Raw genomic sequence first — 23,387 nt, forward strand, 5'->3', positions numbered from 1 at the left:
CTAAATCAGAGGAAATTTTCTCAAAAAGGGGACAATCTTTGCAGTTATATCAACCTCAAATTAAAATGAAAAACCTCCTCAAAATAGAAGTAGGAGGGATGCAGAAAGACTGGAAAAAATATAAAAAGAAAGCAAGAATGGAAGATTAACCTTTTCTTTTGGCTTTGTAGTTGTTCTACTCATGGTTAAAAATGATTATGTTTTAGGTGTTATAACTACTGAGGGGGGAAAAGTATAAAGTTAAATATTGATTTTTAAATATGATGTATTAATGGTTGATTAATCCTTTTTGGTTTTCTAGTTTATGTATTAATAGTTAATTATGTTGATGATTATCTTTCAAAATTTTAAAAGTTGGAGGGAGGAATAATGAAGGGGGGAAATTTAGAAACTTAAAAAATGTAGAAATTTAATTAGTGAATACCTAAAGTTTATTTTTTGTTATGAGATTTCAAAATAAGAAAGCAAGAATGGAAGATTAACCTTTTCTTTTGGCTTTGCGGTTGTTCTACTTATGGTTAAAATGATTATGTTTTAGGTCTTATAACTACTGAGGGGGAAAAAGTATAAAGTTAAATATTGATTTTTAAATATGATGCATTAATGGTTGATTAATCCTTTTTGGTTTTCTAGTTTATGTACTAATGGTTAATTATGTTGATGATTATCTTTTAAAAATTTTAAAAGTTGGAGGGAGGAATAATGAAGGGGGGAAATTTAGAAATTTAAAAAATGTAGAAATTTAATTAGTGAATATCTAAGGTTTATTTTTTGTTATGAGATTTCAAAATATCTGAACTTTGAGAAAAGTAGGAGGGGGAAAATGTTTTTAGGTTTGAATGTTTAATATTTGTTAATGGTTTTAAAACTCTTAGAGTTATTGGATTACATGCTACTTTGAGTCTATAAAAAGGGAGGTTGATGAAATTGTAAAAGGGGAGTTAAGGGGTCTTGGGAGTTATTAAATCTTGCAGTTAGCTAGTTTATTTTAGCGAATGTTTGGTGAAATCTATGCCCTGTTTTTGTTCTGGGAAGTCGGGGGTGGGGGGTGGTGAGGAGGGGTTGAAGATTGAGTTTACCAAGGATTGATTTTTTTTTTCTTTTTCTTGATAATAGTTTGAATGATTGTTTATATTGTATACTTGTTTGATCAGAAAATAAAAACCTTTTATTAAAAAAAAGAAAAAGAAAAAGAAAAAAAAGAAATCATTATTGCTCTCCAATTTTGAAATCCAAGGATTAATTGTTATGGGGCTAAGAAATGCTCAGAGATAGTTACAGATTCAGACAGACTTAAGGCTTCCTGAGCCAGACTGTCAGATCAAACACCACACTTCTCACATACCTTTGCTGTTGTGATCAGGAGACTCCTTGTCTTCTCTAGGCTTGTTGCCAATATCACTCATATTCACTGTCACGGTGGACTTAACTTCTTGCTGTGCCTTCTTCATCCGGTCATGAACAACTTTAAAGAACTTTTCTGACTTCTTATCACTGGTCATCAAGTTATAAAAAGATTTCTTCAGAGAGGCAAAAGAGGAAAAACGGGTGCAATGATTATCCTTTCCCAAACTGGGTACATCCAAATGTGTTGATCTCACAATTTAAAACATTAGGAGGGCATTTGATAATTAAAACTGGGACCACACGTTTTCTAAATAGTTTTTATTCCAGAGCTATAATTGCACTCAACAATGAACTAAAGGGCCACCATCAGTGAGCTGTTGGACAGCATTACTTGATCTGTTGTGTGGATGTTTGGGTGGTTTAGGGGTGGGGAATTCGTGGTGGATGGGAGTGTGTTTGGGGATTGTTATGTGTGTTGGACCTGGTCTTTGGGTGTTAAGTGAATTTCATTGTATAGGTATGCTGTGTATACATGTACAATAAAGTTATTATTATTATTATAATTCTCCACATTTTCTCAGATCATCACCAAGTGGGCCCATAGATGTTAAGCTCCACATTGATGTTAACATCAAGGCTTCAGTAAATTGAGACTTTCAGGTAATTATTTTAGTAAGCCAGAAAATGTACAAACTGGGTTGCCAACTGTGCTATGTGCAGCATTCCTTAGTAATGATAAGGATAGTACCAGTCAGTTTGGGCATATTTTGCCAGTGTGCCACAAGCCCAATGAAAGCATGGTTCACCCAAGCATTTCCACTATATTCTAGCTAAGATCTCTGCCACAGAGATTACATTTGTAAGGCAACATCCTATTGCTGGCATATTATCAACCAGGAAGTAAATACAGTACACTGATTCATACTCAGGGTGCAGATATGCAGGTCACATTTCATATTATGATGAACTGTCTCTTTGAATAGCAAAAGAACATGTATTCCTCCTGGTACAACAATCATGTTGAATTAATACTTGGCGGTCTAGTGCTCACTGTAAAATTTAGCATATAAATAATATTATGTCTCATCACCGTATTTCCTCAGAAAATGCTGTTTTGAAATCTTAGTGGTATGGCAATTCATTATGGAATAGGAAAAGTACTTTATTATCCTTTAAATACATGAATATGTTTATAATAGAACCAATAGATATAATCAGCCGGACATACTTTCTTTTCCAAAATAAAGAACAAAATAGAAAATGTTGAATTTGTCCTAGCAAGCCCTAAAGAAGCCAGCAGAGGGAGCACATGTTATTTGGGAAAATGAATTATGCAGTTACATTTCTGACGGATGCAATAAAAAACATTTGATTTAAGTGTTGGATGAGATGCTATATCGCACACTTAGGGAGTGGCATTATAAGTTATTCTGAATTTGCAATGCACCAGAACCATAATGGAAATAAATGCAATACCTGTATCTCTGTGTTGCCACCATCAAGCAGTCGAATAGCCAAGCGAATGCTCTCCTGAAAAATCTTCTCATTTTTGGTGTTCATGATAAGGTCAGACACCAGTTTGGTAGCCCCTTCTCTGTCCAGTCGGCACTGAACAGCAGCAATGACTGACCAGTCCTGGTCTTGTCCTGTATGCAAACACACATTAAGGAGAAAGGAGGCCATTCAACAAGTTTAAAATATATAGCCAAATTAGTAAGGGGAGAAAAGCTGATGTACTGGGTAATGTATCTCCCTTGGATATGCAAATATTATGTTTCATTAACTCTTTGTCTCAGGCAGCATATATAACCATTCAAGCAAAAAAAAAAAAAAAAGCAAAATCACTAATACAATTATTAGATGTGACATCCCATCTTTATTTATACACATTAAAGTGTTGCCCTTAATACTCCCACTTTTTATTTTCTCCACAGTAACAACCCAGAAAGGTGAACTGGACTGACAGTGTCTAAACCAAAATCATCCAGTTAGCTTCTGGGCCTAAGGGATCACTAAAATACATTGTCTCCCGGCTTCTGGGCCTAAGGGAATACTAGAACACAATGTCCCAATTTCTAGTCCAACACTTAAACTAAACTGGCCCTCAATTAAACTGTATTAGGAGTACATTATTAGCCACCTAAGTAGTAACCTAAAAACAATTTGCATTCATAAAGTTTATTTGCAATAATAGTTGCTTTAGCTTTCAGTCTGTCCTCTGTGTGACCACAAATAGTTCCGAGAGTAAACTTGCAATGGGGGAAATCCTTATGCAGCCCTTGATATCTCAGCATTACAACATATGTTTTGCACACAAAAGACCCCAAATATAATCTTTAACATTCAATGCAAACATGAGGTAGAAGGATCAATAATCAGAATAAATAGAATGCAATATATCAGTGATTAAGGTGTGATTAGGACCAGGGATATTTATTACTTTATTAAGTTAATATGTTACCCATCTCACTGTGTCCATCCTCAGTTATGGAAGTTTACTGAGTGACTTTAGGCTAATTATTATCTCTCAGATCAAGTTACCATACAGGGTTTTTCTAATAGAGAAAATCTGTGGGAGAAAATGCTATGTACACCAGCTTGACCTCCCGGAGGAAAGATAGGATATACATCTAGTTAATAAACATATGTTTACTTAAAAAAAAAAAACCTTGGAAAAATTATTCAATATCAGCTGCATACAGTTTATTTTGCCAATTGGCAAAAGAAAGTTCAAGACCTTATTGGTTGGAAACATGCGGAAGAGGCCTTCATCCTGCAGTGAATAAGCAATGGGTAAAATGATAAAGATGATGACAGTTAAGTAGCAAAAAAAACCCCAGTAGTTGAAGATATATGTATAAGGAACGCAAAGAAGAAATGAGAGAAGATATAATTTAATACTGGTTCACCACTTACCAATACCAGAAGAGTCAACAATTTCACCTTTGGAGCCAGTTTTTTTGGTCTGCAAGTAATTAGCCAGAAGCATTTTCCTCAATGTATTGCCCTAGCATTAAAAAAAGAAACTTGGTCAATCATATGTTTTTTTGCTGAATGTTTTTTCTAAAGAATTTGATTCTTGGACATAAATGCATGAAGGACAAGTTAATCAAGTGCATAGAACTTGTTTCTGGAGGCAGTACACACAGGAAAGCCACTGTCCTCCTCTTAAAAGTTTCGTTGTTCACTGATGGTCAGAAAAGAGGGCATCAGAATGTATATCCTGCAAAGTTCGAATGATTTATCATAAAGAGCTTTGATTAAGAGAAGACTCAAGCATTTTCAGAAAACACAATAAAGAATAAGAAACATATTTGGCAAATAGACCTCATATTTAGGTAAAAATAAGCATTCTTAACTACTCACCCTGTCTCCGTATTTGTTCCTTTTCACCAGCATTTGCTGCAGCGTCCTCAATACTTTGATGCAAAGCTTCTCTTCAGTTGCCATCAGGTCTTTAGTGTGTTGGATTAACCTAGATGATGATTTTTTAAAAATGAATTCAAACCATAATCCTGCTACACAGAAATACAGTATTCATTCCACCACAGATAAAACTAGCTGTGTTAAGAAATAGTCTGGATTCTTTACTTAAACGGGCACATTAATATAATTGTCTCAGCTCTGCCAAGTTCTAAAATCTATTTATGCCTCTTCCCAGTATATGCCCTGTACTTTTTCTCTGTTCTTCTGACTCCTGTTTTTCAGGAGATGATTCCTGATTGCCATAAATTATGGCATGACATCTGTTCAATATAAACTTGAAATGGTTATTTGATATAATCTAACTTGATTGCTGTAACTGGATCAGTAGGAGCATACAGCTGAAGGCTCCAATTCAATAAATCAACAAATAGGCCCTTGTCTCACAAAACTTTTATGAGCAATAATGACACAAGTTGGGAGTGTTCCTCAAAGTCTACATTTTTCTATAGCTAGAGAACCTACTTACTTAGAGAGAAAGCCACCACTTTCACAACGTTGATAGGCCTCAGTCCCTTCCATGAAAAGTAGTTCTGGACAGTGCAGGACATCCACCAGGACTGAGAGTTCAGCTTCAACCAGAGGTTGCAAGCGCTCCTCTAAGGCATTGATAATGTCCTGTAATGGCATAGCATTTTCAGTGTTGAGCTATTATTTATTTGTTAATTCAAACTAGTGTTTTGTGATCCTGAGATTACCCTGTAAAACAATGTAAAGCTCTTAGAAGTGCCTCTCTCCAAATAAGTGGAAGCAAAACAGATACACAAAGTAAGCCAGAGTATGCTAAATTTTATTTATTTATTTAAAACATTGATATGACTACTCAACTCAACCAAGGTATTCTGAAAGGCTTAAAACCATGTTCTCAACCTTTTTTCTCCACACCACACCACCACCACACCACCCTTTAAATACCTTTGTGACCTTTTGTGACCACAGACTATAGCCATGGACCATCAAGACTTAACTCAAGATTTAAATCATAACATTTATTCAAGCCTTTGTGGAGCCCCTGTGATGACATTGCAACCCCTGAGGGGTCTGTAGACCACAGGTTGAGAACCACTAGCTTTAAAAAAAAGCAGAAACAAAGCCTAACAATAAAAATACAAAACTACAATATACGTATGTACACCAACAAACAACCATAAATAATACAATAATAAAATGTCAACCCATCAATCAATCAGAGCTCCAGCACATTGCAACCCAAATTCCCGGGGAATATACACAAATTATCCAAGCTTCTGGAGTACAGAAGTATAGAATTTGAGTTACTCCAGAGGATCTGTTGTGCCCTGTCGGCCCCTGTTGGCCCCTGTCCCCTCCAGCAGCCAAATCAAATGAGGAGGCATGGGAGTCAGGGTCAGCATCTAGGCAACCTGAGAGCTCCAAGGGGGAAGAGGGAATGGAGTTGTCAGAGAGAGAGACAGAGGCAGAGCCTGGGCTGTCCGTCAGCCCTCAGATGGAGAGTCAACAGCCCCCAGGTCTGGAGGTGGCTGATGAGGAAGAGGAGGAACAGCTGGACCCAGTGCCTGATGTGCAGATGCGCAGAAGGCAGAGGAGAGGAGAGCAGTGGAAATCTGTGGGCTGATCCTTGGGACGGAAGAGCCACCATTGTTAGCGAAGCCCCACCCTAGCTCTGGGGATAAAAGGCAGGGGGCGGAGATGAATAGATGTGGCAGACAACTATTCATCTCCCTGCCGGACAGAATTGTTAGCCTGCGTTGAGAGAGAAACATTTTTTGTCGGGGCTGCTGGCACTCCTAATAAAGGAATCATTGATTTAAATACAGAGGGTTTGTCGTGTTTGGGGAGCTGGGTCAGAATAGGGTCATTTAAATTCTTGTTTTTAAGAGATGCCTGATTAAGAGAGAAGCATATAGTGGTCCCTCAAAACCAGTAGGAGTTTGTACCTGCAGCTTCTCAATGATGTTCTTGTAGTCCCACTGATTGGTTGTAGCTGAAACCCGAGGGAAAGTACGGGATGCTGTCTTATAGTTGGAAGCGTTCCTTTGGGCATTGCTAATCAAACTGCTGTTTAGCAGGGAGCTGACATGGGCATCCAAATCCATGGGTAAGGCAATGGACCGGCTTTTCGCTAAAAAAATAAAACATTTCTATTGAGGAAAATATTTTAAGTATAGTACTGATGACAAGGATGATATTGGGTTCAAACAGTAAATTGGACACTACACAACAACCTTGGTCATTCTACCAAACTATATAAAATAAAGATCACACCCCCAAAATGAAGGTCACATCGTACTGTATACAGTGTTAATTGCATACTCAGAGAATTCTCACAATTTTTAATCTGCTATATAATACAGGAATTTGCCATTCTTTCCTCACTTGTAAACTGTATTATTCAAGGATGGACAAAACATTTGGCCTGCTTTCCTTATATTTATATATTTATTTATTTATTTATTACAGTTTTTATGCCACCCATTTAAGCAACTTTTGATGGCTGCAGTGCGTGTTAATGTGTTTTACAATGGCAACCATAAAATAACTCCCACTCTCCATTTTATACAGCTGAAATGACAAGAAGATGGGGACTTGATTATTATGATTGTTATGATGATTATTGATTATTATTAATCTATTAATTAATTATTATTCTGTAATCAAATCTATGCCTTTTGAAGCAGCTTCTGCTGGTGGATCTCAGAAAGATCCTGAAGGCCTGAAGTCTGCCCTGCCTCATTCCAAAGCGATGAATAGGTGTTGCTCCTTACCAACCATAGCCAATGTGCGAATACAAGTTTCCACTGAACTCTTTTGCTGCTGCTGCAGCCAAGGACATTCCAAAAGTCTCATGGTAGATTGGAGGAGCTGCACCACAATAGTCTGGTGTGTCTGAAAGAGAGAGGAAACATTTAAGGACCTCTGCTGAAATCCTGCTTTTATTTCCATTGCAGCTCCACCCAGGGTGCAAAGAGATAAGTCTACAAGACCCACAACATTTTTTAAAAAATGCAATTGTGATATGGGACATGACTCAGGTCTGAAATAATATTCAGGCAATTAATACTTTGCCCCACTCTGGGAGGGTTAACTGGCAATTAATTTGTCCCAGTCCAAGATATTTTCCTCTAGTGAAGAAGTCACTAATGACACAAGAGAAAGGCAAAACCTGAATGGGAAAAATGGCACAAGGGAAAAGATTAACACTTTTTGTATTGATCTAATTAGCTATCGTTATTTAAAAACAAGTAAGCTGAGATATCCAGTTATGGATTCACCCTCTCACTCATCCTGTTTTATCATCTAATAACATCTTAAGAGTGACAATTGTTAAATTAGCACTTTAAACAGAATCTGGGATCAACTCAATTACAAATTACCGTTCTAAAACTAAGATCAAAAGATTTTAAAAGTCTATATATTAGTGAATGTGAAGATTATTCTGCTTCTCAGGTTCTTTTTTCATCAAAAAAGAAACATGTAGCAATTTAGTATTGTCGACAGATGTCATATTTCAGAGTTATCAGGAGTGGACATGTTCTATTATATTTCAAACAATTATTCTTACTTACAAAAGGAAATGGAAAATAGATTCAACCATTGTAAGGTTTCAATTGTACCTGTAGGGAAGTGCTGTTCTCAGAGAAAGGGGAGCTGAAGAATGCATTGATTGTGTCCAGCACCACAGTCAGCACATATTTCTCCAAAGCAGAATCTGACAAGCGCTTTTCACGTTTCTTGCATACCTGAAGGAAGAAATAAACCAAAATTTGAACAACATTAAGCATCTGCTCATTATCCTTACAGCAGCTCTATCCTATCATTAGTCCCATGCTGCAGGGGGAGGCTGTGGGTGTGACAGAATTGCCTTTCATGCATCCTAATCATTGGTTGGCAGAGATGAGCTTTTGCAGTTCACAATGTTACAACTCTTAACCACGGATTAGTTCATTCAGATAGCTGAGCAGTTCCACAGTGCAATGAGCACAGGAGGAGCTTTTTGTCTACTGTATGGCATCAATCTTCTCTGAATAGCAAACCTTGGCAGAGAGTTCCCAGGGCTGTGCCTTCTGCCAAGCAGGAACAAATGTGTGTAACCTGTGATCCTAATAGACAATGTAATAAAACATTATCTTGTTCAAAGAATGGCATTCCGTTGTCCAACAGCAGAGAGAAGGACTTCACAAGCATGGCATGATGATGGCAACTGTGTCGGTAGGCTTCAAATTTTAATATTCAAAGGTTTACTGCATTAGAATAGCTAGTTGTCATGACCAACCTCTTTGTAAGATAGTACACATAACCAGAGGATATTGCTTTGTTTCCCTGTAAGAGGAAAGCCACGGTCATTAGTCTATGGGGTGGGGGGGAGATCAGGATTCTGATAGCACTTTTTGGGATTTTAATTTTTTTTAAAGGGCTAAACTTTCATGAGCCACAGCTCACTTCATCATCTCAGGGTACCCTAATGAAAAGTATAACAAAAATAGTTTGGGTTCAATGAATTATAATATAGGGGCTTGGGGGGGGCAACTTTATATAAATATACGAACAGCCCTTCTGAATCAGACAATTACCTACTTAAGACTAGCGAACTAGTTACGTCTGGGATACTCACAGCAAGAGATGAGACAAGTTCCTTGCCCAACACTGTTCCCTACAACTGGTATACACTCCCAAAACTGGAGCTGCTGCTACTTTTTCTGCTTTTGGTTATGGTTAGTTAATAATGAATCATAATTCTAATGTTTATGATTATAATTAATGTTAATTAGTCCTAATTAATCATTAATCATCTTTAAGGAATCACTAAGGACTCACTAATGAAACTGATTGAATCTATTTTTTAATCGATGAGCAACAAAGCACTTTTAGCATTGAATTTCAGAGACTATCAGTTGCTATGTAGGAAGCTCTTTTCACTAATTTATTAAACTAGTTCAAGTTTCCCCAGTCTGATATCCTTCGCATATGTTTTGATGGCACCAATTTGGACAAAGTGAAGGCATCAATTTATGTAGCTACCTGTACACATATTCGGGGCTAAAGGATTTTCTCATAAATTTCAAGACTTACCCTAGCCATGTCAAGGGTGAAGTTCTCAAAGAGTGTCCAGATGTGGTTGCTGGTATAGATTTCCTTCATCTCCACCTCTGTGTCTACATAGCAATGATTGACAAAATTGACATATGCAATTTTCACCTGAAAGACCAGAGTAAAACAGGGATGGATTAAAAGACTGGGCATGTTGCAAGAATAGAACCAAAGCTCCTATGCACTCATCACTCTTTTGGGGGTGGAAGGCCGGGAGGATAGCGCTTTCCTCTTTATTAGCACCATTTATGCTCTTGAGAAAATTATCTACATCTGTAAAAATCAAAACAGGGACTTGGCCAAGTAGCAGTTCATAAAACGATCATCAATTTGACATCCTGCTTTTGTCTGAAAAATGACAGGGTATCAAGGAAGTAAATCCATTTTATTCTTGTAAAGAGCCCCATACTGAAGATAAGGCTGAAAAATAATACCATAATCTTCATGATTCATATACCTCTGGTGACCTCTCTGGTAAGGAAGATACTGGACAATTTAATTGCAAGCCTAATCCTACAACACTCTTAAATTCTTCAAAGAGATAGAATTATGTGAGTTGATAGAGAGATCTTACTATTAGTCTTTCATTCTTATAATTACTGGCTATAAAGCCGCCCAGTGGTAATTGAACAGGACTTTCTAAACCTGGCCAGTCTTTACAGGTCATTGTTTTCTTACTTTGGCAAACTTATCTGTTTTGCACAAGCATAGATGACATATATGGACCATAAGAAAGGCTGAGCGCCAAAGTATTGAGGCCTATGGTGCTGGAGAAGACTCCTGCGAGTCCCTTGGACTGCAAGGCGATCAAACTGGTCAGTCCTAGAGGAGATCAACCCTGACTGCTCTTTAGAAGGCCAGATCCTGAAGATGAAACTCAAATACTTTGGCCACCTAATGAGAAGGAAGGACTCACTGGAAAAGAGCCTAATGCTGGGAAAGATTGAGGGCAAAAGAAGAACGGGATGGCAGAGAATGAGGTGGCTGGATGGAGTCACTGAAGCAGTAGGTGTGAGCTTAAATGGACTCCAGAGGATGGTGGAGAACAGGAAGGCCTGGAGGAAGGTTGTCCATGGGGTCACAATGGGTCAGACACGACTTCGCAACTAACAACAACAACAGGTGACATATATCTAGAAAACACATTTTCTTCATATAGAGCCTGGCCTCATCACATGAGGATAGAAGCCCATAATAACTACAGAGCCATCTGTCAGTCATAGATGACATCTACTGTGCATCCTTCCATTACCTCGGTAATGCAGTCTTCGTGAGTGACTACTCTCACCACATCTTCCAAAGGGAGCAGAGAGGTGCATTTGATTTCTGTATATACATTTTTGCCTTCAGCACAGGCAGCCAGCAAATCCACCAGAGAGATATGGTACATGAGGGGACTGTTCTCCTCTATCCCATCCCGAGCTGCTGTCATCATCTCCAACATGTTGGCCAGGGACGTCTTATCATTATAGAACACCACAACATCATCTCCAGCATTGGTAATCTGCAGCAAAGAGACAAGGCATCTAAGCAAAAGAACAAAACTCTGCTTAAATATCTACTTTGTGGCTCTCTCCAGCCTACTTCTCATGTGCCATAACCTGCTCACTGGGTTGAGCTCAATCCCTGGTGGTTACATCTATGTTACTGTCTTGGCAAGAATTCACCATTACACCTTTTTAGATCATTCTTTCAATTTTTCAATCTAATGCATAGCCCTGAATAGGGTCCTCCATTCAAATACTAGCCAGGTACAACCATGCTTAACTTTTTCAGGATCAATCAAAGTCAGCTAGGTCCTACCACTTTTTCTGTTAATATCATAGTAGAGTTTACTCATAATACATACAGAGCAAATCTACTAACAGGAGATATCTTCCTATATTGAATCTTTTTTTCCTCTAGTCCCTTATTTTTTAAGACAGTATGGTCTGAAGTTCCTGGGATTGAAATAACCGTAGCAGCATGTGATCCTTGCTTGTTTGGCTCCAAGTGCAGTATATCTCTATCCTTCTGGAATATTATTTTCTCCTAAATTCCATTGTATTTGTATACTATCAGATAAATAAAACTCTATGTCCTGGCATTAGCTGTCCTGGGACAAAATATGACAGAATTGTTATGCAACAGCTACTCTTCCAATTTACAGATTTTAAAAATCTTAATACAAATTTGTATTTCCACTAGTAGGGGGAAGAGTAAACCATACCAAGGAGAACCTAAGTCTTTTCAAAATTGGTGACTTTAAAATGCTGGCTGGTAAAACTCTGGGTATTGAAGCCTACAGATGTTAAAGCTGCCAAGTCTGAAAAACATTGAATTAGAATGGTTCTTATACATTACTATACAGCTTAACAGAGTATCCCCAACTTGGTTCCACATCTTTTCCACCACAATCCCCATCATCCCTGACCATTGACTATTCAAGCTGAGATCAAATGAGTAAAAATATATGAGAAAGTTGGTTGCAAAACAGCAAGCAAGAATAGAAGGGATGGGAAATGGGTAGGAATATTTGAACATCTGGATGTGGCATCTGTTGCACTGAGTAATAGCATCCCCATACACTCAGTATTACAGCTCTGTTTGCGTTATGTAATTTGGCAACCATTTTATATATGGGAATAAATGTATAGAGTAAGTATATGCATTACAAAATTGAAAAAAAATAGTTACATTAAAGCTGCTAAATTGCTTAATGTGCCCCTATAGATTTATATATTAATAGCCATTTAACAAATCAACTCCCAGTTTGGAAGACTGTAACCTTAGGTTCACCAGGGTTCAACCTTTCATTATTAAAGCTTGACAGACATTTGGAGGAAAACTTCACATCTGATTATAAGATCAGACAGGCTGCCTTGTTATTTTTCCAAAGCTCATTTTTACTATCTGTAAAAATCAGTATCTTAAGATACTGTACTATCTTGATAATTTGTATTTCATGTTTCGGGAAGGCTGAGCAAGAGGTTTGTAAGGAACAAATGCTTCCTGAAGTTCTTGATGCAGGAATGGGGATAGTCCAAATCAGAGCCTCACCCTGCAATTTCTCAGAGCCTCTTACCAGATTACCTGGTTTCTCCCTGCTGATCGACAATGGCTACCCCCAGTGGTGGGATTCAGCCAATTCGCACCAACTGGTTGTTAACTTTCTGAACAGTTTGGCACACTGGTTGTTGGAAGAAATCATTAGGGCAGAGAACCGGTTGTTAAATTACTTGAATCCCACCACTGGCTAACCCTTATTTATGTGTAAACATTTCCTAGTCTGTTTCTTTGTATTTTATCCTGTTCCTCTTTTCTATCCTCTTTCCCAGAGATCTGGAAACTCACCTCAGTCATGATCATGTCCTGGCATTTCTTAATGTACTTGCCCTCGGCCTTGATGATAGTGTGAAGAAAATCAAGATACTGAACATGGCGCCCGTGTGTGGCCAGACAATGGATAAAATGTTGTAGCACCCCTTCGCTGATCTCAGAGCACAGCTGATAATTGTTCAGAAAGATGTGCTGCATTGTCTCTGCCTCCATAAGCTGACAAGAAAAAATTGTCATCACTCATATGTATCTAAACCCGATGTGTAATGTGTAGATTACATACATGTAGTAAAACATTTGGAAGAGCTTCCATAGACACTCCAGAATTTGCTAACCAACTATAGTTTTTAATATGAGAGAAAGGACAAATCATTCAATACATGGGAAGTAATAATATGATGAAAATTAAATAAAAGTTAATGTTTTTATAGAGATTATGAAGTTTATTTGGAAAGGAGATACATTGGTTTGGATAAGGATCCGCTCAGTGTAATAAGCTCTGCAAAAATAGTTACAAAATACCCAGAAATTAAAACCACCATCCGTATTTTCTAAAAGCAGAGTTGTTTTGTTTTTGTTTTTGATGTACAGCTTCACTTACCCATATATTTTGTGGCAAGTACCTAATTTTCAAGCCTGACGTTCACAGAGCTACCGCTGGTAAATTTAATAACATTCAATTCAAATAATTAATATTTTTGTCTTAAAATAATCAGTACATTATTTAAAAGTTGATTGGAGCCTTTGGCTCAAAAGAGATTATGCACTAACATTAATCTTAATCATCTTTTATTATTATTATTCTGTTTATCTAGTATCAACCCTCAGGAAAAGCCCAATTTTCAATACCTTCTGGTTACCATAGTTAGGTGCAATCTCAAAATGTTGTGAGAATAAAATAGAAGGTGGAAAGTAAAGCACCCACCTCATCTTAGACTAGAAAGGGTCTGATAGATGTCTTCTGAGATCATTCCTCTGAGTGGAATTGTCTTTGTTTGTGTGGGGGAATGACCTCAGAACTGGGGAAACAGCTAAAGCCAGAAAATGATCAGACAAGAAGTGGCTTAGCTACAAAAGGAATGTCACAAACATCTCAGAAGAGCTCCTCCCTAATTTCTTGGGTTGTAAAGTGAAAAGGGAGAAAAGCACTTCCAGGTTTCCAAGATTCTTCTAATGTAAAAGGTAAAAGTAAAGATAAAGCTTTCCCCTGTCCAGTCATTTCCAACTTTAGGGTGTGATGGTCTTCTCTGTTTCTTAGCCAGGAAAGCCAGTATTATCCAAGGAAGACACTTCTGTGATCATATGGCCAGCATGACCATATGCCGAGGCGCAAAGAATATTGTCTCCCAATGTAATCTTACACTAAATAAAATAAGTACATCTGGTCATGCTTCCTATCTGAACTACCACATTAAATTGATATACCTATTTAAAGGCTTGGGTTGTATTTCTATATGTTTCCCACCTCAAATTAGCAAGATATTATACTATCTGTTTTCAACAAACAAGGTCAAATGGTTCACTCAAGGAGGAATCCAAACATTTAATGGGAAAAAATGCAATTCCTATTTCATAAATAACTGTATTCTTCACAATGGCTTGGTTTTTATAAAAAGTCCATATTAATTTGGCTTTAGGAGTAATATATGATATTGTGCCACCTGAGCTGGACCTATAGTTCCACCTGCTGTCAGGGTTCGGCCCGGATGCCCTAATTAAATCATGAGCCTGGAGCCAAGCTTCAAAAGAAATCCAGTTATTTATTAGGAGCTCTATGTCCCCACATACCCAAATGAAGCCAACTCTGACCCCACGTAATTTACGGCCCTAATCATGAACCTGTTTTCCCCTTCCCCCCAGGATGTCATCCTCATTCGCTGCAACCCTTTGAAATGTTTTTGCTACAGTGGAGGTTGGAATAGCAACATCAGTATTTTAGGGCATGTTAATGTCCTATTTACCATTCTGAGAAAAGCAACCTTTCTCAGAAAACGCTATGGTAATAGAGGTCCTTATGGGCAGCATCTGCAGAGAGCAACTAATTTAAATTTTAAACATTGTTTGCCACCAAGGCAAAAATTCTCTGACACAATTTTATTCAGAGAGCCTTGCTGAGCAATGGAGAGCTTTACAGTTTGGAAAGCAAAGTTTTAGGAGTGCTGCCAACTGCTTTCTTGTAAGCTAGTGGGCCGTAGTGACAGCTGCAGTAGCTAGAGCGACTCTGAAAAAGACATGGATGTAGGAATTATGATTGGACCCCTAAGCAGCAGATGGGAAGCAGTCTGTTGCCCTTCTCAACCTGCTATGTGAATCACATGATTTATTATGACTAAACTGCAAGCCCAGCCCTGTTTGGCCTTATAAATCATTTGAAGCTATTATATTTATTGTCAAGACTATGCGAATTAATCTGAGCAGAAATTGGAGAATTAACAGAATTTAACTTTTCCAACACATTGTTGTTGTTGTTTTGGACATTTACACCTTCTTTTATTTGTCCCTTCTTTCTTACCCCAGTAGTAAGGAACAAGTTGAGATGCTTATGGAGAAGGGTCTGGTTTTCTTGGTTGCCCGCACAAAATTTCTGTAGGAATTGGTGGGTTAATTTTAAAATCTCCAACATCTTGGTATCACCCTGCATATGTTCAAAACAAAAGAAAAGTTAGCTGCCAAGAAAAACTGCACAAATTCCTTCTTTGGAAGCTTTCAAGAAAATGGAAAAAGGAAAGAATTAGATATATAATTACCATTTTTAAGGAAGATTGGACTAGACCAGGGGTGGGCAACTATGGCCCTTTTATGACTTGTGGACTTCAACTCCCAGAATTCCTGAGCCAGCCATGTTAGCTCAGGAATTCTGGGAACTGAAGTCTACAAGTCATAAAAGGGCCATAGTTGCCCACTTCTGGACTAGACAATTCCCTGAATAATTCCTTTAAAGTAAATTTATTATCCAAAAAGAACCTAAGAGCCCCCACCTTCCGCTATTCCAACCAAGTGTCCATCTTCCACCTGCTTCTTCCTACCTTCTCATAAGGGATTTGCAACAGATCCAGCATCACTTTGTGGGCATCCATATTTTTCAGCAAACGCTGCTGTTTTTTTCGCATCTGCTCACCAACACCACACATTTTATTTAGTCGCTCCAGAATCTGGACATAATAAAGAAACACCTAATGAAAGACAGGGTAAGAGAAAAATACTCCACACTTCTGGTGAGGAGGAAAAGTAGACATCCTTGAAGGAGCGAGGACAGTATTGTAGCAGAGATGGGCAGCCAGATAGCGAGTCAAGAGATTTCAATCAAACTCATTCCCCATAACCTATTTATAAGGATACAAAGCCTTGTTTCTTAACCACTTTTGGAAACTATTTCTTAATTGCCTTTCAACTATTAAGAACCTTTGGAGGGATATGTTTTATAATACCAGTGAGTCCCTTCAATCCTTAGGGAAAGAAGTTTTAAATACAAGTTTAAGGATGTTATGTATAAGTGTGTGTGTGTGTATACACATACATACACATGAATATACACATACTATACATATACTGTATACTGTATATAACATCCTTATATTTAAGTTTATATAGACAAACTAAGGGTCAAGATGGATTTGAAATAAGATTGTGAAATTATAAGACCCCTTCCTGTGGAACAATTTCTTTTGTCCTCCTTAAAAAAACATGATAGGATGAAACATTACTAGAGGCAGAATGGCATTTTTATTCTTCCGTCTAATACTTTTTTTATTATTGTTGTTGTTTTTCTGCTTGGGCTTATGCAGCCAAGGATACTATTAAGTATCAGCAGATGTGAAACAATGCAAAAATATTCACAACCAAAACACAGTAACTGGAAGAAAAATAACCCGGGAATAGAGCCCTAAAATAACTCTATAATATCTCTGCAGCATGAAATGCTGTGGACAGAGATAGAATAGAAGGGAGTGAAAAGAAACAGGGAGAAACAAGGAGGATGAGACAGGTACCAAAGGTACCAAAAGAACCAACTAATTGATTATTTATTTATTTATTTATTTATTTATTTATTTTGGTAGTTCATAATGAAATGCACTGATAGATGTCTTCTGAGATGGAAGAGAGAAATGTCAAGAATCATCAATGGTCAAATCCAAGATTTTAATATAACTAGAATCAGGCACAACAGGTATCCCCAAGGAGAACAGCAAAGGATTTATATTCCTTCAAACATGATTCTTATTTGGGATAAAACAGTAAAATATCCCTCAAAATATGCCCTACTGAAGCAAAAGCAGATTTTCCATATTGTATGTTGGAGAGTCAGTGGCTTAGAACACTAGTTTATGATCCACTGGTACCATGTAGTCCTGATTTGGCAGGTCAAGCTCTGGACAATTTGTAGCAACCCTTTAAGTGCTGGTCAGCAGTATTAGACAACTTTTGCAACACAGCCTGGAGCTGAGAACAACCTACCCACCATATTATTTATTACTACTATTCCTATCTTGCAGATTGGTGATGGAACAGTACATGACAATCCTGGTGGGTGATTTATTTTTGTCTTCTAACTGCATGTAGGAGGGCTAAGGTGAGAAAGTAGCTTCAGCAGCTTTGCAATACAAAATGCTTCAAAATGAGATTTTTATCACGCAATTGTTCTGCTTCAGTTCACAGAATTTTACAGCACTCCAAATGATGTTTTTCATTTGTAATTCATCTGTGTTTTCTCACCACTGCTTCCATCTTTTTTCTTTCACCCAATCCAAAAATCAATTAAGGAAGAATTGGTGGAATAGACAATATAGCTGCATAATGTCTTTTGACTGGGAGTGCTTTGAGCTATCTGTTTGGAAATGCCTACTTAATCAAGTTCTGAGTTGCACGGAATACCTCACATTCTGTTAATTTACATGCAAACTAATTGTGCTTCTCAATGTTCAAACTCCAACAACTGTAAATGAAAGAAGTTAGAGTAGGAATTCCTTTCATGGATGCTGAAGTTCTTCTCCAAAGACTAAGAATAGGAGAAGCCCTGAGAATTTATAAAGGAGAATTTTGTCTCACAAATAACCCTCGCCTCTGGTACCTCAGCTTCATATATTACACTTGGACTAGATTAATCCTGATTTTATTTTATTTTATTTTCAGTATAAATTCAAAGTAACTCCATACTCCTGCAAAGAAAGCTCACAGTTTATTTACTGTATATACTTCACTGGCTGAACAGTAATAGTGTTTTGTTGTTATTTTGTCTTTTTGAGTTATGCACAATGCTCCGGGGTCTCTTGTGAATAACAAGTGGCTTATACATCTTATAACTATATTCAAAAATAAAGATTTTAGTCTCTCAGCCAAAGGCACAGGCAACAGATATGTATCCTGGGACTATACAATATTGTATTACAAAGCTCTCCTGTTCTGTAGTGTGTTGCATTTGCTTTTGTTAACAAATCCCCTTCATCCCCATGTGCTTGAGTCAGCAATATTTTCCCACATTTTGTCTAGTGAGAGTATCAGATATAACTGCTTACCCCTTTTATGAGCTGATAGTTCTCACTGCTTTTTTCTCCAGGGGTCCCAGGTTCCTCATCTGTAGTACGCTGGGAGGATGAAAGGAAGATAAAGAGTATTTAGGTGGCTACATGTAGAGTTAAAGGAGGGGAAATCTACGTTGATTCATTTTCCATGAGTTGTCCTGTTACTGTTCAACTACCAAAAACTAGGCCAACTTTAAAAATAAATCTGCTCTGCTATAAACTAGGTTTAAGTTGATAGAATTGAGTCTGCATTGTTTATCAAAGCTGTATTATTATGGTATTTACCATATTTTTCAGACTATAAGATGCACCGGAATATAAAATGCACCAAGATTTTGAAGAGGTAAACAAGAAAAAAAAGGTTTTGCCCTCCAGGAGCACTCTGCAGGCCTCCCAAACAGTCTACGTGTCCCATTTTTGCGAAATGCATGGGGGGTTGGGGATGTTTTTGCAAAAAATTGGCCCATTTTTGGCCTCCCAAACCCCCCACGTGTCACGTTTTTGCCCTCCCCAGCCTCCAGGAGCACTCTGCAGGCCACCCAAACCCTCTGCAGGCCCGATTTTTGTAAAAAACAGGATGTGCGAGGCAGGGTTTCAGGCAGCCAGAAATGGCTGTATTCAGTGTATAAGACACACCAACATTTCCACCCTCTTTTGGGGCGGGAAATGTGTCTTATACTCTGAAAAGTACAGTAATAATGCTGATAATTTCCACCACTGTGTTTCTTCTCACTATTCCTGATAAGTTTAGGATAATATTCTGTTTTAGATAGTTCTCAGAGATTCATAATTTGCTTCCTGCCAAATATTTATTCAGTAGTAAATTCATCTTTACTGCTATGTAAATTGAGGATTAAAATCCCACCGATTTTCAATCCAGATTTACTTTTGTGTTCCCTGCCTTATAACTGGTGTGAATTTACCTCTTTTTTCTCTTTCTTCTCCCCTTCTGGTCCATTTTCTCCCTTGGAGTTACCCTTCTTTTCCACCCAGAGTTCTGACTTTTCCACCATCATACGAAGTTTGTCCAACTCTGATTTGATCACTTTGTAGTTCTCAACATCTTGAGCAGAGATAAGTAGCTGGACCTGATTGAAGTTACCATAAAGAACATCAGTTCATTCTGCTTATGCTGCTGGCTAACACAAAGGGATACAAAATGAAAGCCTATGGCTTATGATTCATTTGTCTTTCTCATAAGGTCTGATGGAATTCAAGGCTTGGGATACGTTTCTTTTTATGATGATTTATTTATTTAATTTATTTTATTTCTATACCGCCCTTCTCCTGCGGGACTCAGGGCGGTGTACAGCCAAGATAAAACATAGCATATAAAATTTAAAAAACAATTTAAAAAACAATTAAATAATTTTGGGCCAAGTTTAAAACAACCCAATTAAAACCGAATTCAATTAAAAAACTGAGAGGATGGGATCAAGCCAGCCTGGCTAGATGGAATAAGTGTGTTTTCAGGGCCCGACGAAAAGTCTGGAGGTCTGATATCGTGCGTATCTCAGGGGGCAGGTCATTCCAGAGGGCAGGTGCTGCCACAGAGAAGGCTCTCCCCCTGGGGATCGCCAGCTGGCACTGTCTGGCCGACGGCACCCTGAGGAGGCCCTCTCTGTGTGAGCGAACCGGTCGGTGGGAGGCTATTGGTGGCAGAAGGCGGTCTCGCAAATACTCCGGCCCTAAGCCATGGAGCACTTTAAAGGTGGTCACCAACACCTTGAAGTGCACCCGGAAGACCACAGGAAGCCAGTGCAGCTCGCGTAGGAGAGGTGTTATATGTGAGTGCCCCATCGCTCGAGATAACCTAGAGATATTTCTGATCCACAAAGAAATCCCTTCAGAAATAATATTTAAATAAAGAAGGGCCACATTGCTTCCTGGCATGCAGTAGTTCCAGTCACAGCCCAATATCGCCATTGTCACCTTTGTGGATTTGGCAAAAGGTGTAAATGTATAACGTTCACCTGAAGAAGCATACAGCTTCCTTTTATGTTGAACTATGAATAGGGTTGAAACCAGTAGTGGGATTCAGCCAGTTCACACCACTTCGGGAGAACCAGTTGTTAACTTTCTGAGCAGTTTGGTGAACTGGTTGTTGGATGAAATCATTGGGGCAGAGAACCGGTTGTTCAATTATTTGAATCCCACTACCGGTTGAAACCAGTGGAGGGTTGAAACCATTACAGGTTGTGATGGTATTAGGGATAAAACCAGTTCATAGAACCTTGCTTCTCACATGATAGAGATATGGTGGCATACAAATTTTAATAAATAAATAAAATAATAACATCATCATGATTTCTCTGCTGTGTGGTCCATAGTGCTCTTTGAGCTTGGTGGTTTTCTTGCAGATATTTCACTCCCACTCTAGGTAAATCATCAGTGCACAAACACTGTATCTCTAGAAAAATGACCACTGGTTTTATATGGTTAGTGTCAGCACATCAACAGTGTGCTAAATATAAATAATTCCTTCATTTATCATTTGAAATAAGCTGGTTCCAGCAGTTTTGCTATTTTTAACATACAGACCAGAAAACTATTGGCATCCAGTCTAGTATACCAAACTATTCAAAATAGATAAAAAATGGTGTTTTCCAGTTCCATAAATCATAAGTAGGCCCAAAGAGAGGCAGCATGCTCAATAGCAAAGCAGAAATAAACACATCATGTAAATTTGTTCCAAGGAGAATGAACTGTAAGGTGAAAGGATTTACAGAACTGCAAAATGTACCCACCACTAAGAGTTACACTGAACGTTACCTGCTTAAAGGTGTGTAGGACTTCCTGACGCTGACTGAAATGTTTAAAGAGAAGCTGAAGAGAGCCTGAGACAAGAGGTGGATAATCATGCATTGTCAAATGGATTAGTACCCGGAGAAACATACGTCCTCCTTCATCATCCACTTCTAACATACTGCTTGTTTTCCTGTAGCCCAAAGAGAAAAAGAAAGAAGAAATCATAATCAGCCTCTGGCTTTGAACTCTCCATACTAGAGGATAAATTGCTTTAGCTATGTATGGGAAAAGCAACCGACATCAATAATGGAAAACTAACCAGTACATTAAAACTCACCCAACCCCAAACATGGCTTCAGCCTGCTCCCCAATCCGATCCAGATTCATTGTTGCAGCTAGAAGGAAAGAAAATGCATACGAAACAAAAATGTAACAATTGGGAGATAATGGGGGACAAAAAAGAAAAGACAAGGAAATATCTAAACTAGCTCATCAACTGTTTCTCAATCACCGCTATATTTAAGTGAAGAGAAAAGTAGATTCCCCCCCCTCATTTTAGCTTTAAAATGTCTTAGATATGCCAAAGCTGTACAAAATAGAGCAGATGAATTTTCTCTATATATGTGTAATCCTTAATTGGGGGCAAGGAGGGGAGAGTATCTTACATTCAAAGCCATCTTCTGTTGAAGTGAACATGGCCATTTCTCATTCTTTGTAAGAAATCATGATGATCCTAAACATTCCCATTTCCTACAGATATACTATCATCACACAGTAGATCCAGATTTTCATTTAACAATCAAACATCCAACCACTTTTAGAGCATTATTGAACACTAAGGCAAAATGAAGACAGAAAAGATTTCTGACTTCAAATAAAAAAGGGGGGAAGTACCAGGAGAAGCTGGAGCTTACTTGTAGAGTCAAAGGCTGGTGCTGTTCCATCTGCTGCACTGTCCTGCATGGGGAAAACTTCCACAAACTCCTTCTTGAACACTGAGAGCAAATAGGAGATTCTGTAATCCAGTCGCACGTTTAGAATGAACTAGGTATAAGAAGAGAATATGAAAAGATGATCAGTCTTGCCCAAGATTGTCCAATCCTTTGGCTTGCATGGGCCACATTAAGTGAAGAGGACTTATCTTGGGCCATATATAAAACATACAATATATATATAAATAAAAAACTTCCTTTGTTTTTTTTAAATATTTTTATTATCTTATAGGATTACATTACTAGCTGTCCAGGGCCACATGCAGTCCATGGGCCACAGGTTGGACACACCCAGTCTAGCCAATATACAGACTTTTCTAGCCTTTTATCATTCCTTTCCTTTCTCTAAAGTCTCTAAACTCTTTATCATATCATGAACTCTAAAGTCATCATCATAAATGACCAGCAGAAGCAGCTATTGTGTCATACAGTCATGGCTCATAGTGTGTGATTACAAGAACTACTGACTTGCTCTAACCTGCAATATCTCTAGAATTTTCAGCTTTGTTTCCATCACTACTATGTTTTCATTTTCTATGCTTCTTCCCCTATCTGCTGGCTCAGGAACAACCACGGCATTCATGTTTGATGAACCAAAGATGGACTGCTTCCTGCTCAGCATCATGGTAGACATCATCTGGCCAACACCATGGATAGATCTTCGGACATTTTTCCCTAGGAAAGAAACCACATTCCACCAAACTTAATACTTGCCCCTATGTTCAGTCAGATCCCTGAGGGTTTGCACAGCAAATTAAGGATATGGATAGAAGAAATCCCCACTGTAATCACATAACTGTGGCAAATTTTTTGAACTATATCTCCTCCTCAGTTAAGATTTGTTTCATTACTTATTTCATAGTTTAATTGAGTTTAAACTTAAAAAGTATACAATACCTAAAGCCACTCAGTT

General features: G+C 38.1%; 1 protein-coding gene across 2 annotated transcripts in view; it reads right to left on the minus strand.

The window, feature by feature from the left end:
• Window positions 1-23,387, minus strand: part of ITPR3 (inositol 1,4,5-trisphosphate receptor type 3) — a 124,542-nt gene that overhangs the window by 29,717 nt on the left and 71,438 nt on the right. For both annotated transcript variants that reach the window (XM_087889568.1, XM_034414644.3), the window contains exons 22-40: window positions 22,953-23,149; window positions 22,397-22,526; window positions 21,820-21,877; window positions 21,507-21,672; window positions 19,658-19,822; window positions 18,729-18,797; window positions 16,242-16,367; window positions 15,728-15,850; window positions 13,231-13,431; window positions 11,150-11,401; window positions 9,880-10,005; window positions 8,424-8,549; window positions 7,575-7,695; window positions 6,747-6,931; window positions 5,300-5,448; window positions 4,714-4,822; window positions 4,264-4,354; window positions 2,824-2,993; window positions 1,346-1,520 (exon numbers count right to left, since the gene is read on the minus strand). In XM_087889568.1, the coding sequence (XP_087745694.1) occupies window positions 1,346-1,520; window positions 2,824-2,993; window positions 4,264-4,354; window positions 4,714-4,822; window positions 5,300-5,448; window positions 6,747-6,931; window positions 7,575-7,695; window positions 8,424-8,549; window positions 9,880-10,005; window positions 11,150-11,401; window positions 13,231-13,431; window positions 15,728-15,850; window positions 16,242-16,367; window positions 18,729-18,797; window positions 19,658-19,822; window positions 21,507-21,672; window positions 21,820-21,877; window positions 22,397-22,526; window positions 22,953-23,149 (2,739 nt within the window). The remainder of the gene's footprint in view (window positions 1-1,345; window positions 1,521-2,823; window positions 2,994-4,263; window positions 4,355-4,713; window positions 4,823-5,299; window positions 5,449-6,746; window positions 6,932-7,574; window positions 7,696-8,423; window positions 8,550-9,879; window positions 10,006-11,149; window positions 11,402-13,230; window positions 13,432-15,727; window positions 15,851-16,241; window positions 16,368-18,728; window positions 18,798-19,657; window positions 19,823-21,506; window positions 21,673-21,819; window positions 21,878-22,396; window positions 22,527-22,952; window positions 23,150-23,387) is intronic.

Source organism: Pantherophis guttatus, chromosome 3 (assembly GCF_059756535.1).
Source record: "Pantherophis guttatus breed Tessera chromosome 3, ASM5975653v1, whole genome shotgun sequence".
Classification (NCBI taxonomy): domain Eukaryota; kingdom Metazoa; phylum Chordata; class Lepidosauria; order Squamata; family Colubridae; genus Pantherophis; species Pantherophis guttatus.